The sequence below is a fragment of the Pristis pectinata genome, chromosome 6, assembly GCF_009764475.1.
Source record: "Pristis pectinata isolate sPriPec2 chromosome 6, sPriPec2.1.pri, whole genome shotgun sequence".
NCBI classification, from domain to species: domain Eukaryota; kingdom Metazoa; phylum Chordata; class Chondrichthyes; order Rhinopristiformes; family Pristidae; genus Pristis; species Pristis pectinata.
In genome coordinates, this window is record NC_067410.1 from 62,619,588 (window position 1) to 62,637,906 (window position 18,319).

The 18,319-nt window shown below is 44.0% G+C and overlaps 1 protein-coding gene across 28 annotated transcripts in view; it reads left to right on the forward strand.

Moving 5' to 3' along the window:
- Positions 1–18,319, forward strand: part of kif1aa (kinesin family member 1Aa) — a 230,642-nt gene that overhangs the window by 204,908 nt on the left and 7,415 nt on the right. For all 28 annotated transcript variants that reach the window (XM_052019026.1, XM_052019024.1, XM_052019028.1 and 25 more), the window contains 6 exons: positions 948–1,157; positions 2,701–2,772; positions 4,737–4,861; positions 6,155–6,298; positions 7,577–7,769; positions 12,216–12,334. In XM_052019026.1, coding sequence (XP_051874986.1) covers positions 948–1,157; positions 2,701–2,772; positions 4,737–4,861; positions 6,155–6,298; positions 7,577–7,769; positions 12,216–12,334 — 863 coding nt within the window. The remainder of the gene's footprint in view (positions 1–947; positions 1,158–2,700; positions 2,773–4,736; positions 4,862–6,154; positions 6,299–7,576; positions 7,770–12,215; positions 12,335–18,319) is intronic.

Genomic DNA, 18,319 nt, shown 5'->3' on the forward strand with positions numbered 1-18,319 from the left:
AATTGTTTGTTTTATGCATCATTGCTATTATGTTTTAAAACCCTGGCCAATTGCACTGGTTCCTGGGGGATTTTACATTCAGTGGGAAGCAAATGAGTTTGAATGCTAAATCTCAAACAAAGCAAACTTCTCAAAGCAAGCGGATTTCTGAATACAGTTTGTGCCTGGATTGCACCCAAACCAGACGCATTCACCCTTATCATGGTTTGGAGCAATGATTAGCAATCAAGAAGTGTAATTCCCGAATTGAGGGAGTTCTCCACACATTCAACATTGAAAGTAGGAACTTATAGTATCACTTAAAAGAACCTTGTGGAGGGGATGGGGACCTAGTAGGATAGAGACACAAGAGACTGCAGGTGTTGGAGCAACAAACAATCTACTGGAGGAACTCAGCGGGTCGAGCAGCATCTATGGGAGAAAAGGAATTGTTGACATTTGCTCGACCCACTGAGTTCCTCCAGTAGATTGTGTTTTGCACCTGGTAGGATAGGGTGTTGTACAAATTTCATAAATATCCTCCAAAGAAGGAACTGTCAAACTTACTTCTTCAAGAGGATTCCACTACTTTAGTCAAATGAGACAGATTTCAAAAACAGGTGCTAATATATTGTGTGTTTAGCACAAGCACCTGTGAACAAACTTCTACCTCAATAATTAGTACCAAAAAGTTGAAACTCTCTCTCTGATGGTATGTCTGAGACTGAAACCTCGATAGTTTGTATAACTGTTCTGAGGACGAGAGTCACCCTCTGTCCTGGTTCCGGAGGATAAACGTTACCAGGGGTGGGAGCTCTGAAGATCAGACTGGCTGTCTGATGATAGTCTTGATAATGAAACTACCTCTCATGAAGGGTCAGGTGGATCCTTTTTCTTGCAGAAAGCAGTCACATTTTGAGGTAGGTAACTTAGTCAGTGACGTCCCTGCCTGTTTACTCGGTCCACAGGTGGAAAAGACCAGACACTACCTGCTGTTGCGTGAGAAGCTGGAGACCACATTGAGGTCAGGCTGCGAGTCTGTGTCCTCGTACACCAGTGAAGACCTCAGTGAATCCCAGAGCATCTCCTCATCATACAGCTTGCACTCAGCAGGAAGCAATGACATGCCAACCCCCAGCTATACCACCACCGAGCGCCAGAAAGAATTAGCAGCTAAGGTAAGGATGCAAGCAGCGCAAAGGCCAGTTGCCTTTCTGAGGTCAAGGGACGAGACTGGGTGTGTTGGTTCATGGAATGGAAATTAAGACCAGAGACATTTTGATGAATCATCACAGTGAGGGATACCCAGTGAATGGATTGCGACCATTTTCCATGAGTTAGAAACTTCCCAAGGCAAGTAAAAAACAGGTTACAAACCAAGTAAATCTCCCTTGATGCACTCCAGCCTTTATGCTGTATTTAACACTCTCAAATTAAATACAGCACAAAGGCTGGAGTGCATCAAGAAGGCAAGGAAAACAGTTAGATACAGCACAAGAGGCTGGAGTGAATCCAGAGCAAGGAAAACAATTCCTTGTTTTCCTTGTTTGAGTCAGGTTCCAATTGATGCAGAGTAAAGATCTAACTCATTCTACAAAATACTGGAAGGTGTTGGGTTATTCAAGCCCCCAAGATGCACTGGGGAGGATTGTGGGAGGTGGCCTTACATTTTCTTAAACATGAACCTCAACCCCAACCTGCGATGAGAGGACAGTAACCTGAGGGATTTCAAGTGACTTACTTGGAGATAAGCAGGTCAGTGATGATGTGTTGATCAGGCTGTGGGCCCTCTGGCTTTCATCTATTTTCAGGTTATCAGACCACTCATTCACTAACCACATCCCCACTGTCTCTACCACCCTTTCCCTGACTACCTGCCTTGTGAAAATCAGCTACCGAACCTCAGGGAAGGAAAGAATACACAAGTATACTTAGTAGAAGATAGGTATTATATAGTTATGTCAAGTGGGTATAGGTTCAGTGCTGAGGAAGGGTATAGTAGAGAGTTGTTGATAAAGTCTGGCAACACAGGTAGACAAGGTGGTGATGAAGCCATACGGGATGCTGGCATTTATTTACCCAGGTATAAAATATAAGAGCAAGGAGGTTATGTTACAGCTTTGGTTAGGCCACAGCTGGAGTACTAATCATAATTTTGGTTGCTACACTATGGTAAAGTGCAGAGGGGAATCACCAGACTGTTGCCTGGAATGGAATATGTATACCTGACAGATGTACAAAATTATGAGAGGCATAGATAGGGTGGATAATGAGAAATCTGAAACCAGACGGCATAAGTTTAAGATGAGGAATAAGAAAGTTAGAGGGAATTGGAGGAAAAATTATTTCACCCAGAGAATCTGGAGCACACTGTCTGAGAAGATGGTGGAAGCAGAGACTCTCACAACATTTAAGAAGTATCTAGATATACGCTTGAATCACCAAGGCATTGAAGTCTACAGACCAAGTGCTGACAAATGGGATTAGTATAAATAGGTACTTGATGGGCATGGTGGGCCAAAGAGCCTGGCTCTGTGCTGCACTCTTTAAAGGAGGACTACAGAACAGGACAGTTGATAGGAGAGATGTATAGTTAAGAGCTATTGAAAGGGATGGGATACCATACAGGACCGTGGACAGAGGAAGGGTACAATGTGTAACTAATGTAGTTTATTGGAAGAAATTTTAACCACAAACTGATGGGTGTTTTCTGTCTTTCAGTGCCTCCGACTCTTGTCCCACACATTCAACAGGGAATACAGCCACGTCTGTATCAGCGCCAGTGAGAGCAAGGTATCTGAAGAGTTGGTGCATTGTCAGCTGTGATGGCATGCATGCGCTCTGTGTGTGTGTGTGTGTGTGTGTGTGTGTGTGTGTGTGTGTGTGTTTGTGTGAAACAGAGAGGGAGGCTACTCCAAATGAGGTGGCCGTCTATCACTACACTGTTCCAAGGGTAGCAGGGAAATTATTGGGCAGCAAATAAAACCAAGTAACACATCCTTGCCATCATGATATGAGTAGTATGAGACTGGATGGTTGGATGAATGCAACCTCTGGGTGTATGCTGTACTTACAACTTGACGAAAAACTCAATAAAGGTCAAATGATCCATCAGAGTAAATGGCACAGGAACTTCAGGCCAAGTTTTTGCTTTAATTTTCTTTCTGTGTTGAGTCACAAAAGGCCTGATTGGACATAAATTGAACCTAAGTATTAGAATTTCACTTAAAGTGTTTAAATGTATTTTAATGTTTTATTTCACTTGTATTTCTAATGGATGTGTAAAGTTTATTTTGTGAGCTCATTGGGATCTAGTTTCAGGCGGTAATCAGTAATTAATTAGTTGAGAGAGGCAGTAATGTGCTGTTCATTGATATATACTATTAGAAGCAAAGGACCCGTTACTGAGCCCTGTAAAAAAACCCACCACAAACAACTTTCCTGTCACTAAGCCACCTGTCCACCACTACTGTTTTTGAACCAGAAATGGCATCCAGCTTGCTACTTTCCCCTGGATTCCACTATTTACTTTTCTGATCAGTATGTCAAATAGCTTCCCCATATCCATGTAGACAGCATCAAAGAAATGACTGTCATAAACCCTTCTCCCACAGTGTTAACAAAAGCGACCTCCATTTAACAGATCCATGGTAACAATTCTTGATTAGTCTGTACTTAATAAATGATGATTTACACTGTCCTTCAGAATTGTTTGAACTGTCCCACCATAGGTGTTAGATTGGCCTGTGATTGGCCTGCTCCTTCTTCCCTTCTTAAGCAACTGTATCATGTTGGTAATCTTCCAGCTCCCCAGAACCACATCTGCAGGCAGAGGGGATTGGAGAATGATTGCCAGAACCTATGCTATCTCCTTCCCTTGTTTCTTCTAAGAGCCTGGGAGACACAATCTCCAAGCTGGGCACTTTAACAAATTTAAAAATGCTAAACTCTTTAATATTATTTCCTTCTCTATTTTTATCATATTTAACTCTTAAGTCTCAACTACCCCAGCCCCCACCACCTTTTGTGAAGAGAGTTTCAATATATTCATCTCAAACCTTATCCATAGACTTTTGTTCCATGCACCGGTTGTCTTGTTACTCTCTTACAGGCCTTGCTCTTTCCATTGTTAGCATCTTCCCCTTTATTTATCTGTTACGACTTAAAGATTCTCTTGTATTTCTTTGTCAATATATTTTTTTTTTCCTTCCCCGCTTCCATTTTAATTTTCTCCCTGTACTTTCTATACTCCTCAATGCTTCCTGCAGTATTAAATACTCAGCATCAGACATAAACTTATTGTCTTTGTGTCACTCAGCGAAAATTAGGTAATAGGAGACACAAAGGAGTGGAGAAAATGTGATAGTGACATTAGTTCAAGAACAGGCAAGAGCCTGATGTGGTACAATCTGCTTTGGGTCTACTGAATTAGCTTTGTGTTTGAGCTAGAGGTAGGGACATTGCATTTACCCTCCTCATCAGAACAAGAGAGAAATACCAGTATTCCAAGATTTGGATTTTGGGTTCAGCCATGATGGTGAATAAAGTTGGATGGTTTTCTGATCCAGTCCAATGAATGAAGGGCAAGTTGTAAAGCAACCACAGCTAGTCCCCTTGGTGTTGAATAGCAGCAAGCTTCACTGCTTTCAGGGTGAGTCTTTGCGAAGGGCAGGGAAACTAACATCAAAGTGAGGTAGATGTTGATGGTGATAATAAGACGTTGATGCTAAACATTATTGATTGCTGCTGTTTTTCAGTTATCTGAGATGTCCGTTACATTGACGAGGGACACGTCATTCTCTGCTCTGAGCAATACCACGCTGCCTCCATCTTCCACCTGTCCCTCTTTACTGGAAGGACAATTCATCTCCTCAGAGCTGAGGTTAGAACCCATGTATTCCACTTGACTTCTATCTGTTCATTAGATGATGTCCATCACCCACAGGAAACCTGGGAATAACGGGTGAAGAGCACCTCTTTGAAGATCAGTGCTGATTTGGATCCTTGGCAAGGAGCCCATGTTTAGACTGTCACTGTGAGAAATATAAAATGTATGAGAATCTGTTACTTTGGAGAATTGAGCAGTTTATAAGACTCTGGTGTAGTGATAAGTGTGAGATATGGTAAAGAATGTTAAACTAAGCTATGTGGGGATTACGAGGAAATGGTACATGGAGGGACATGGGATATATGAAGGATCATAAAAATAAGGTACATTTTTGGAACACTAAAACACAGGTTACAATGGTGTTAGTAATTTGCAACAGCTAGGGCGATAGGGTTTATCGGATTGTGCTGTAACAAGTAGAAAATATCAGAGGATGATAAAGCGAGGACAAAATATATCTGTAGTGAGGTATATGTAATATCAATATGTGATACATCTGCAAGTGTTACAGGGAGAATGTTACAGCGAAAAGTAAGTGATTTTACAGCAAAGAGTATGGGATGTATCAGATATTCTGTGATGTGTTGGTATAAGAGGCCTTACTGAATTATATTTACAATTCTGAATCTACTCTTTGGTCCCTTCATTTGGAGGGATGGTGAAGATCTTGGACGATCATCAGTAGGTGACCCTGTCTTAAGACTTAAGTTAGGCTCAAGGAATCTGAGTTTTTGGTTAGTAAAGCAATGAATGACTTCAATGCGATATAACCAAAGTTTTGAAAGCAATAAACAAAATACAGGCCATCCCCGGGTTACAAACTCCCAACTTATGGATATGCCTACATATGAATGAGCTCCCATAATATTAATTCAAAAGTCCAATGTACATACATTTATTCCTACAAATGGCAAAACTAGTTTCCTCTCTCTCTCCACTTCTACTAGTTGTTCTTTCTTATCAGTCTTATGTGCTTTTGATGTCATTCATTACAATACTGTGGAGGTATGCTAATCACATCGCGTGATTTTTATGTATTTCCTGACTTACAGACAAAATTAACTTATGGATGTCTGTAAAAGTGGAACTGGTTCCTTATCCAGGGACAGCATGTAGACAATTTCAGGTTGATGGCCGCAGGGTTGGCAGCTATTTGAGTTAGAAAGAGCAGGATGGTCACAAATGTAAAATGTGTAGACATAGTTTGCATTTTAACTGATCTCTAGAGTGACTGAAGCATGTTTAATGATGACATTACATTTTTAAAAGTTGTAATCTCTATACCAGGACCCCTGAGACCCAATCCAGAGCGATTAGTCCAGATCCTGATTCACTGCAAGATGGAGTACCCAAGAAATCTCCTGTGCAGGGCAAGGATGAGAAAGGAGGCCCTCGCATGTTTGTGGCTGATATCCAGGAGATTCGAGTGAGGTATGGCCTTAATATGACCACTTCTACATCTACACACTGTGAGTGTCATAGCATTGACCTTCCACAGCACTGACAAACTCCCCTTTCCACAGTATTTTCTTCACTACTGGGTGCATCGATGCTGTGTACTACTGAGCCAGGTGGATGGGAGTTACTAGTTTGGGAGGATTCATTACAAAACCTTTAGATATTCAGCTGCCTATTGAAAAAGCGCAAACGTACTTCCATCCCCTTCACAGCAGGAGGTGGTGATGGTGAGATTCCTGCTTGTGAGAGGGGCACCCTTTTTCGCACTTGGAAAACATAGCAACAGAAAAAGACCATTCACCTCCTCAGCCCCTTATGCCATTTAGTTTGATCATGGGTGATCTGTATCTTAATTCCATGTATCCACTCTCAGTAACCTTACTGAACAAAAGTCCTGCAATCTCATTGCAGGAAATTTCAATTGCCACACCCTTAAAGCATCAACAGATTTCGACAGAAGAGAATTTTAGATTTCCATTTATCTCTAAAAAAGTTTTTGCAATTTTATTTCTGTATGCGATGATTATCCCTCTTTATTTTACACTCCATTTCCAGAGGTAACTATTTAGTCATCTTAAGCACTTCATTTAGCTCACCCCTTAATTTTCTTTAATTAGAATATACAAGCCTGGTTTATACAACCTGTCCTTATAATTTAACCCTGTCAGCCCCTGTATAGAAAAAGAGCAGGAAGAGGGTATGGAGACAGAGGATCACCCACAGTTGTGCTGGATAGCAGAGCAGGCTCAAAGGACCAGACAGCCTGTTCTTGCTTCTGTTTTCTATGCTTCACTCTCCTTCCCCAGCTGCACGCAAGACCAGTGTTTCCTTGGTGAGGTGAACTGAATGTATTTCTCCAATGCATTTTAGGCAGAAGTCTGTGCAATTGTAGCACCACTTCCAGCAATGGCAAGTGACTTGACCATGGGCTTTTCCTAAAGCTGGTGAATAAGCTACCAGTCAGGTCACAGGAGAAACCTGACATTACAGTCCTCCCTGTACATAATTTCTTACTCCTCCCTCCTCCCTCCAACTGAGTCACCTAACAAAGCCAGCCAACCTCACCAGCATCACGTCTTGACTCTGAAGCCCCTTGAAGCTGTGCCAAGATTCTGTGTGCCCCTCCCCACTGGTTTAGACGGTCTATTTGAGGTATGTACAAAGAAGAAGCAGCTGTACTGTAAACTTGTATCACCAAACTGTGAGGTTTACACATAGAAGGAGCTCTCTGTCTCTCTTGTTATCTTCCAGTCCTATTGTATCGAAGAAGGGGACCCTGCATTTCCTGGAGCCCCAGACCAATGGTTGGGTGAAGCGCTTTGTGGTTGTGAGACGGCCGTATGTTTACATTTACAACACCGACAAGGACACAGTGGAGAGGGCCATCCTGAACCTGTCCGCTGCACAGGTGGAGTACAGTGAGGATCAGCAAGCCATGCTGAAGGTACCAGAGTCTCTCTCCTACATTACCCACAAGTACATGGAATTACGGTGTTGTTGCCATTACAGAGACCTGGTTGCATGAGGGACAGGACTGGCTGCTCAACATTCCTGGGTTTCATTGTTTTAGATGTGATAGAAAGGGGGGTAAAAGAGGTGGAGGGGTTGCGCTACTGATAAGGGAGAATCTCACAGCAGTACTCAGAGACGACAGACTGGAGGGTTTATCCACAGAGGCAATTTGGGTGGAGCTCAGAAATAGGATAGGTGCAATTAGGCTGATAGGTTTTAATATAGGTCCCCCAGTAGCCATCGAGAGGTGAAGGAACAGATACAGTATGTACACAGATTATGGAAAGGTGCAAAAACAACAGATTTGTCATAGTGGGGAACTTTAACTTCCCCAGTATTTATTGGAACTTCCTTAATAAAAGAAGCTTGGATGGGGCGGCATTTCTTCAGTGCATCCAAGAGGGGTTCTTGAAACAGTATGTGGAGAGTCCAACTAGAGGAGAGAACATACTGGACCCAGTTTTGGGAAATGAGCCAGGCCAGGTGATAGACCTGTTAGTGGGTGAACATTTTGGGAATAGTGACCACAACTCATTATGTTTTAAGATAGTTATGGGGTAAGGACAAAATTGGATCTTGCAGGAAGATACTAAATTGGGGGAGGGTAAATTACAACAGGATAAGACAGGAGCTAAGGGGCATTGACTGGGAGCAGCTGCTGTCGGATATGTGGGAGTTGTTTAAAGACCAGCTGAGCAGAGGTGGGATCGGCATGTTCTGGTAAGGAGTAAGGACAAGGATGGTAAGGGAACCTTGGATGACCTGAGAGGTCCTAAATTTAGCCAGGAAGAAAAGAGAAGCATAGTAAGGTTTAGGAAGCTAAAATCAGACTGGGCCCTTGTGGAATATAAAGATAACAGGAAAGTGCTCTTCAGGCGATTAGGAAGGCCGAAAGGGGCCATGAAGTGTCTTTAGCAAGCAGGGTCAAGGATAATCCTAAGGCATTTTATACTTATATTAAGAAAAGGAGGATAACTAAGGACAGGGTAGGTCGACTCAAGGATAAAGGAGGGAATTTATGCTTGGAGTTGGAGCAAATGGCTAGGGTACTAAATGAGTGCTTTGCATCAGAATATACCGAGGAGAAGGAATTGGAGGATGGTGAAAACAGAGTGGGGCATGCTAATGTGCTGGGACATTTGGAGATTAAGGAGGAGGTAGTGCAGGGTCTTCTGAAAAGCATTAAGGTGGACAAGTCGCCAAGGCCTGATGGCATGTATCCCAGAATATTGAAAGAAGCAAGTGAGGAGATTGCTGGGGCTTTGACAAGGATCTTTCTGTCCTCACTAGCAACAGGCGAGGTCCCTGATGACTGTAGAGTAGTAAATGTTGTTCCTTTGTTCAAGAAGGGAAATAGGGATAAGCCAGGTAATTATAGGCCAGTGAGCCTCACGTCAGTGGTAGGGAAGCCATTGGAGAAGATACTGAGGGATAGGATTTATGCACATTTGGAAAGACATGGCCTGCTTGGGCAGTCAGCATAGCTTTGTGCAGGGCAGGTCATGCCTTATAAATTTGATTGAGTTTTTTGAGGAGGTGACAAAGGTACTTGATGAGGGTAAGGCAGTGGATGTTGTCTACATAGACTTTAGTAAGACATTTGATAAGATCCCTCATGGTAGGTTAATTCAGAAGATAATGATGCATAGGATCCAAGGTGAATTGCAAATGTGGAGTCAGAACTGGCTTGCCCATAGAAGACAGAGAGTAGTGGTGGAAGGCTGTTATTCTGGCTGGAGGTCCGTGACAAGGATTAGTGCTGGGACCTCTGTTGTTTGCAATATATATCAATGATATGGATGAAAATGTCGATGGATGGATTAGCAAGTTTGCGGATGACACCAAGATTGGTAGAATTGCAGACAGTGTAAAGGACTATCAAAGAATACAGCAAGGTATAGATCAATTACAGATATGGGCAGAGAAGTGGCAGATGGAGTTTAATCCAGGCAAGTGTGAAGTGTTGCACTTTGGGAGGTCAAATGAAAAGAGGAAGTATACAGTTAGTGGTTGGCCCCTTAATAGCATTGAAGTACAGAGGGATCTTGGGGTCCAGGTCCATAGTTCACAGAAAGTGGCTACGCAAGTGGATAAGGTGGTAAAGAAGGTGTACGGGATGCTTGCCTTCGCTTGTAGAGGTATTGAGTATAAGAGTAAGGAAGTCATTCTGCAGCTATATAAAACCTTAGTCAGACCACACTTGGAGTATAGTGTGCAGTTCTGGTTACCCCTGTTATAGGAAGGATATGGAGACTGTGGAAAGGATGCAGAAGAGGTTTGCCAGTATGCTGCCTGGATTAGAAGTTATGAGCTATAAGGAAAGGTTGGACAAACTTGGGTTGTTCTCCCTTGAGCGTTGGAGGCTGAGATTAGGATAGTGGTTTTTAAAATTATGAGAGGCATAGATAGGGTAGACAGTCAGAATCTTTTCCCCAGGGTAGAAATGTCAAACACCAGAGGAAATGCTTTTACGACTAGATGGGGAAGTATAAAGGCGATGTGAGTGGCGAGTTTTTTTATGCAGAGAGTGGTAGGTGCCTGGAATGGGTTACCAGGGATAGTAGTGCAAGCAGGCAGTTTGGTGGAGTTCAAGAGGCTTTTAGACACATGAATATGAAGGGAGTGGAGGGATATGGATGATACACAGGAGGAGGACGTTTAGTATAAATCTGTATCCAGATCGGCACAACATTGTGGGCTGAATGGCCTGTCTAGTGCTGTACTGTTCTATGTTCCAAGTACAGCTCACTGTCAAAGGGGCAGATAGATATTTATATTGAATCCACATTGCCCAGACTGATTCACCTCTTGCGTAGGTTCCTTACACTTGAGTTTTCCTTTTCATCACCAGTTTACATGCCATCTCTGCAGCTGGGCTAGATTACACAGAGCATGTTATTGTGTTCATATTCCACTTTGCAGTGCTTGAAAATATCCTCTCATCTTCTCCACACCATGACAAACCATCCACCCCACGGCTCAGAAACATTGCCCACACCCTCTTCAATCTGTGACTGAGCACCCCAGGTGGGACCGACTATGGTTTAATGTCCCTGCCTCCTTCTGCCCACAACACACAAACATATCCCCACCAGCCCCTTCTCGATTGTTACTGACCAGCCCCCAGACTCAATGACCCACAACCGGGCCCCAGATTAATTCATTTCCCTCCCCGACCCACCCAGTCAACCCCAGACCCGCCCACCCTCTAGACTGACTGATCCATTTCTGACCCAGACTCACCCACTCACCTGCCCACTGACTGACCAATTTCACACCCCCCCGCTCCAACTATGTCATTATCCTCACATTCCCTCACCCCCCAGAAGGATTCACTATCCCCTCTCCTCCCCATCACCTCTGTGACTCTGTTTATTCACCCCACTGAGACTGTTTCACCTTCTGTACACCCTGAAACTAACTGAGGTTCCTGTGCACCCCTCCCCCACCCCGCCCCAGACTACTGTGACTGGTCATGTCTGTGTCTCCCAAGATATCATCCCCACCTGATAGATTGTGACTAACTGTGCATGTGTCCCCCTGGACATCATCCTCACGCCCTCAGACTGACATCCCCCACACCCCCACAACACTCACTCACCATCCAGCCTGTCAGGCTGCGTCCCATGACATAGAGCTACTCCTTGGTCTCAAGGACTCTGCGTCCTATCTGTGCTTCACATGCCCCTGACAGGTATTCGCCATGTTACCATGCACTTCAGAATATCATGGCTGGGTTAAGGATTGTTGACAGAGCTGTGATTCAGCACTACCCCTTCTCATTGCCTTTATCAAAGGCAAAGCAGTGAACGAGACTGTAGGAAATGGAGTTATCCCAGCATCTAGACCAAGTTGGGCTGCAACCTTAATATCTCTTTGTCTTCCCCTGAGAGCATGTGGTGAGATAATTCAAACCCTACAGTGGTCTGAGCATACCTAAAATATGTTATTTGCATATGTTGATTTATTTTTATGAATAAGTCAACATATGCCTTATAAGACATAGTCTGAGCATACAGCACGGAAACAGGCCCTTGAGCCCACCATCCATACCAACCATCAACTACCTATTTACATTAATCCTCTTATATTCTCCCCACATTCTCATCAACTTCCCCACCATCACTCATCTACACACAAGGGACAACTTACAGTGGCCAATTAACCTACCAACTCCCACGTCATTGGGGTGTGGAAGTAAACCAAAGCACCCAGGGGAACCCATGTGGTCATAGGGAGAAAATAAAACTCCACACAGACACCACTGGAGGTTAGGATTGAACCTGGATCACTGGAGCTATGAAGTAGCAATTCTGTTGGCTGCACCACTGTGCAATGTGCATTCATTTCTGAGACTCACCCTTATTTTTTGTTGCAGACTCCAAACACCTTTGCTGTGTGCACTGAACATCGTGGGATATTACTACAAGCATGCAATGATAAAGAAATGCAAGATTGGCTTTACGCCTTCAACCCCCTCCTTGCTGGTTCAATCAGGTACATCTCACACAAAATGGTGGCGTTACAGCCGATGCTGCAGAGAAATGAGGGCTATGATGGGTGGTGTTACAATGGGGATATGGGTATATCAAAGAATGTTGTAATTGGAGGTATGTGTTGCAGTGGGACGTGTGCAGTATGTCAGATATTGTTATGGCAAGATGGTAGCATAGTGGTTAGCATAACGCTATTACAGCGCCAGCGATCGAGGTTCAATTCCCTTCGCCGTTTGTAACGAGTTTGTACGTTCTCCCCGTGACATCGTGGGTTTTCTCCGGGTGCTCTGGTTTCCTCCCACACTCCAAAGACATACGGGTAGGTAGGTTAACATGGGTATAATTGGGCAGTGCGGGCTCGTTGGGCCAAAGGGCCTGTTACCGAGCTGTGTAAATAAAGTTTTAAACTTTTATATTTGAGAATGTTATAGTGAAAGGCATTGGATATATACAGTATCTGGTGCTGTAATGAAGGGAGTAGGGAATATTTGAGAGTTTACAGCAGTGGGTGTGTGATATATTGAGGTCTATCCAACAGTTATAGTAATAGGTGTGGACAGTGTCAGTCTTTGTAAATGAGCTGTGGGCTATATCAGGTGGTGGTATAATGAGAATTATAAGCTATATCAGAAAGTTACGCAGAGGGATGTGGTCTATATCAGGTATTATACTGAAGAGTGTGAGATAATTTGAAAGTAATATAGTGAAAGGTATGAGTTATATCAGCCAAATATAGTGATCTATGTGGGCTTTATCAGGCAGTTATGGTGAGGAGTGTGGCATACATCAGTAAGTGTTGTGGTTCTGGGCTATGTCACTCAGGGTTATAGTAAAGTTTGTGGACTATGTCAGGCAGTTTTACAGTGAGGGTGTTTACTTGGAAGAACTCTTCCACAAAGGACAGGTAGTGCGGCAAAGTCCAGCTGACTAGGACGTTGCACGGTAAAGGGGCCAGACCTATCCTCCGCAACACCGGGGACAGGCAGAGCCTCAGCACGTAGTGACACTTGGTGCCCACATACTTTGGACCCACACACTGCCTGATACAGCCACACATGAAGGTGGTCATCAGGATGAGGGCAACATTGGGTACACTTTTGCCCCCATTCTCTGGGGATTTGTGCATAGTGACTCATCAGACTCACTCTATCTTGGACCCCCCAGATAAACTGGAAGATGTCCCAGGTGATTTTTGAGGCAGAGGAGTGAGGAACAGGCCACATCTGTGCCAAGTACAGCAGCCCTGAGAGCATATTACGCCTGATGACCAAGTTCTTCTCAGTTATTGACAGAGAATGCTGTTTCGTCAGTCCCAGTTTTTGTTCGACCTTCCCAATCCGCTCCAGCCAATTTTTGTTACACGCCTCAGACCCTCCGAACCAGATCCCCAGCACCTTCAGGTAGTCAGACCTGACGGTGAAGGGGATGTTGGATCATTTGGGCTAGTTGCCAAAGAGCATGGCCTCACTCTTCCTGTGGTTGACTTTGGCTCCCAATGCCAACTCAAACTCATCGCAGATGCTAATCAATCTAGAACTGACTGAGGATCCAAGCAGAAGATGGCAACGTCGTCCTTGTACAGGGAGGTTTCCACCTGGGTGCCTCCACTGTCTGGCAATGTCACCCCTTTTATGCTCTCGTCCTTCCTGATGGATCTGGCAAAGGGTTCTATGCAACACACAAACAATACAGGGGAGAGTGGACAACCCTGCCTGACTCCAGACTTGATGGAGAAGCTGTCTGTCTCCCACCCATTGATTTGGCCTGCACTACGGAAATCTGTGTAGAGCAGTTCGATCCAATTTCTGATTCCCTCGCCAAAACCCATTTTGGAGAGCATGTCCATCATGTACGTGTGGGATATCATGTTGAAAGCAGGATTTTGTTCATGAAAGGGAGTAGGGATAACCCTGGGAATTATAGGCCAGTGAGTCTTATTTCAGTGGTGGGCAAATTACTGGAGAAGATTCTTAGAGAAAGGATTTATGGGCATTTGGAGAAGCATAGGCTGATTAGGGACAGGCAGCATGGCTTTGTGGGGGGCAGGTTGTGCCTCATGAGCCTGATTGAATTCTTTGAGGATGTGATGAAGGTAGAGCAGTAGATGTGGTGTACATGGATTTTACTAAGGCGTTTGATAAGATTCCTCATGGAAGGCTCATTCAGAAAGTCAGAAGGTATGGGATCCAGGGAAACGTGGCTGTGTTGATTCGTAATTCGCTCGCCCATAGAAGACAGAGGGTGGTTGTAGATGGAGCATATTCTTCCTGGAGGTCGGTGACCAGTGGTGTTCTGTAGGGACCGCTGCTCTTTGTGATTTTTATAAATGACTTGGATGAGGATGTGGAAGGGTGGGTTGGTAATTTTGCTGATGACTTGAAGGTTGGTGGTGTTGTGGATCGTATAGAAGATTACTGTAGGTTACAACAGGACATTGATAGGATGCAGAGCTGGGCTGAGTAGTGGCAGATGGAGTTCAGCCCAGAAAAGTGTGAAGTGATACACTTTGGAAGATTGAATTTAAAGGCAGAATACAAGGTTAATGGTAGGAGTCTCAGCAGCGTGGAGGAACAGAGGGATCTTGGGGTCCACGTCCATCGATCCCTCAAGGTTGCCACGCAGGTCGATAGGGTTGTTAAGAAGGCATATGGTGTGTTGGCCTTCATTAGTCGGAGTATTGAGTTCAAGAGCCGCAAGGTAATGTTGCAGCTCTATAAAACTCTGGTTAGACCACACTTGGAGTATTATGTTCAGTTCTGGTCGCCTCATTATAGGAAGGATGTGGAAGCTTTAGAGAAGGTGCAGAGGAGATTTACCAGGATGCTGCCTGGATCAGAGAGCATGTCTTATGAGGGTAGGTTGAGCAAGCTGGGGCTTTTCTCTTTGGAGCGAAGGAGGATGAGAGGTGACCTGATAGAGGTGTACAAGATGATAAAAGGCATAGATCGAGTGGACAGTTAGACACTTTTTCCCAGTGTGAAAATGGCTAACACAAAGGGACATAATTTTCAGGTGACTGGAGGAAGGTATGGGGGGATGTCAGAGGTAAGTTTTTTACATAGAGAGTGGTGGGTGTGTGGAACGCACTGCCAGAGGTGGTGGAGGCAGATACATTAGGGACATTTAAGACATTCTTAGATAGACACATGAATGATAGAAAAATGGAGGCCTATGTGGGAGGGAAGGATTAGATAGATCTTAGAGCAGGATAAAATGTTGGCTCAACATCATGGGCTGAAGGGCCTGAACTGTGCTATAATGTTCTATGTTCCATGTAAGGCCTTCTCCTGGTCCAAGCTGACCAGGCAGGCATCCACCCCTCTGTCTTGCACATTGGCGATGGTATCCCTGAGTAGCGCAAGGCTGTCAAAGATTTTCCTGTCTGGTACAACACAGATTTGGTCTGGGTGGATCATCTGTCCCAGACCAGACTTGACCTTGTTGGCAATGGCCTTGGACAAGATCGTATAATCCACATTCACCAGTGAGGTGGGTCTGCAATTCCTGATGTCCTCCCTCTCCCCCTTCCACTTGATGAGGGTAATGATGCCCTTCCTCATGGAGTCTGACATGCTGCCAGCCAGAAGCATAGTGCTATACACTTCGAGCAGATCTGGGCCCTTCCAGTCCCACAGAGTCGAGAATAACTCTGCCGGTAAACTGTCGCTTCCAGGATTTTTATTCATGCCAAGGGAATGGATGGAGCCAGTCAGCTTCTCCAAGGTCATTCCTGATCCAGACTGTCCCGCTTACTATCGCCTAACACTAGTTTTACAGTAAGGGTGTGGGATATATCAGACTGTGCTATAGACATGAGTGTAAGCTTTATCAGAGAGTTTTACAGTGAGGGGGTGTGATTATATAACACAGTTACAGTGAAGGTGATATCAGAGTGTAACAGTGAAAATTGCGGCTATGTCAAGCAGTCTGCGCACTAAAGCAGTTGTGGGCAAAATCAAATAGTTATAGTGAAGGTTGTGATTATAGTGGTAGGTGTATATTTATCACATGGTATTTGTGATGACAATCCATGACCCAAAAATTTGACTCTGTTTCGCGCCCTACTGATGCCATTCAACCTGATAAGCATTTCAACTATTCTATGTTATTGGTTTGGACTTCCAGCATCTGCAGTTTTTTACTCCAAATGAGATTTTTACTACTCCGGGCTACATGAGATGGTTATAGTGAGGGTTGATGGAATGTTATCAATATGAAACTCTAACTCTGTTTCTCTTTCCGGAGGTGCTGAGCATTTCTAACAGTTTCTGCTATATCAAATCATTTTCTAGTGATCAATACCATCTATGACAGTAAGGATTGTTTCAGGGAATTATTTTGAGGGGTGTAGGATATATGAAACAGTGCTACACTGAGGGATGTGGGCTATACCATGCAGTATTACAGTGAGGGATGTGGGTTGCATCAGGCAATATTACAGTAAGGGATGTGGGCTATATCAGACGCTGTAACAGTAAGGAATGTGGGCTGTGTCAGGCAGTGTTACAGGGAGGGGTGTGCAGTGGTTCAAGGAGGGACGTAGGCTATATCAGGCAATATCATATTCAGGATTGTGGCCTGAATCAGACAATGATAACATTGAATCAACCCAGATAAACCATCCTTACTAATACCTCAGGACTTGGAAAAGATGCTCCCTGGTCCAATCAAGCAGTAGTGTGAAAATAGTGTCAACAAACTGAAGTTGCTAGGAATCTGAAATAAAAAGAGAAAATACTGGAATCACTCAGCAGGTCAGACAGAATCTATGGAAAGAGAAACAGTTAACGTTACAGGTCTGGAACCCGTCATCAGAACTGGGATAAAGTGGAAAAACATGTTAGTTTTCAGTAGTAGAGAAGGTGGGGGAAGGATGGGTAGAACAAATGGAATATCTCTGATAGGGTGAGACCAATATGTTGACATGAGCAGTTAGAGTGGCAGTTACAAGCACATCACGTTTCTTTGTCAGTGTTAAGTGTTATTAATAGTAAGGCTGTGGGACTTGCCCAGCAGGCCAGACGAGACGAATAGGAAAATAAAAAAAACTGAGCCAAGATGATGACTGGCAGAAATGGGCAGTTCTGATACAGACAGAAAGAAAGATTGAGTTACCTAAAGTAGGACAATTTGAGGTTGAGTCCAGAGGGCTGCAGCGTGCCCAGATGGAAGATCAGGTGTTGTTCCTCAAGCATGCATTGGGCCTTGTTGTAACAGTGCAGCAGGCCACAGACAGAGAGGTTAGAATGGGAGTGGAATGGAGAAGTGAAGGAAGCAGCACCAATGCAGTCATTGATGTACTGGAAAAAGAGTTGGAAGTGTGGCCTGAATAGGACTGCAACAGCATGACATAATCATAAAAACAAGATAATACGTCTCAGTCAGTATGCTAAACTTTCTCTGTCTCTCAGTCCCAACAACTCTTACCATTACGCTACCTAATGGTCTATATCTAAGTTGAGACTCCAGTTGAGTGGATGGATCAATGCAATGTGTGTGGTACGGCCTTTTGGTTTAGACATTGAAGCAAGGCCTTTTTTCAGTTTGTGGTGGACATAAAAGATTTATGAGACTACTTGAAGAAGTTGGGAAAGTTACCTTGGTATCCAGGCTTATTCCTTCAGTCAGCTTCATTAAAGCAGATGATCTGGTCATTATTTCATTGCTCTGAAATAACTATAACACTCCAAAAATGATTTTCTTGGCTGTTAAAAGTTATAGGGCTATAAGAACATAAGAACTAGGAGCCATATTGGACCACACGAGCCTGGTCAGCTATTCAGTGAAATCATGACTGACCTTTACCTCAATCACCATTTTCCTGCACTATCCCCATATCCCTTGTTTCCTCTAAAATCCAGAAACCTGTCAATCTGTGTTTTGAATGCAATCAATGGCTGAGCTTCCACATTCGTCTGGGAAAGAGAATTCCAAAGACCCAACACACTCTAGGTGAAGGAATTTCTCCTCATCTCAGTCCTAAAAG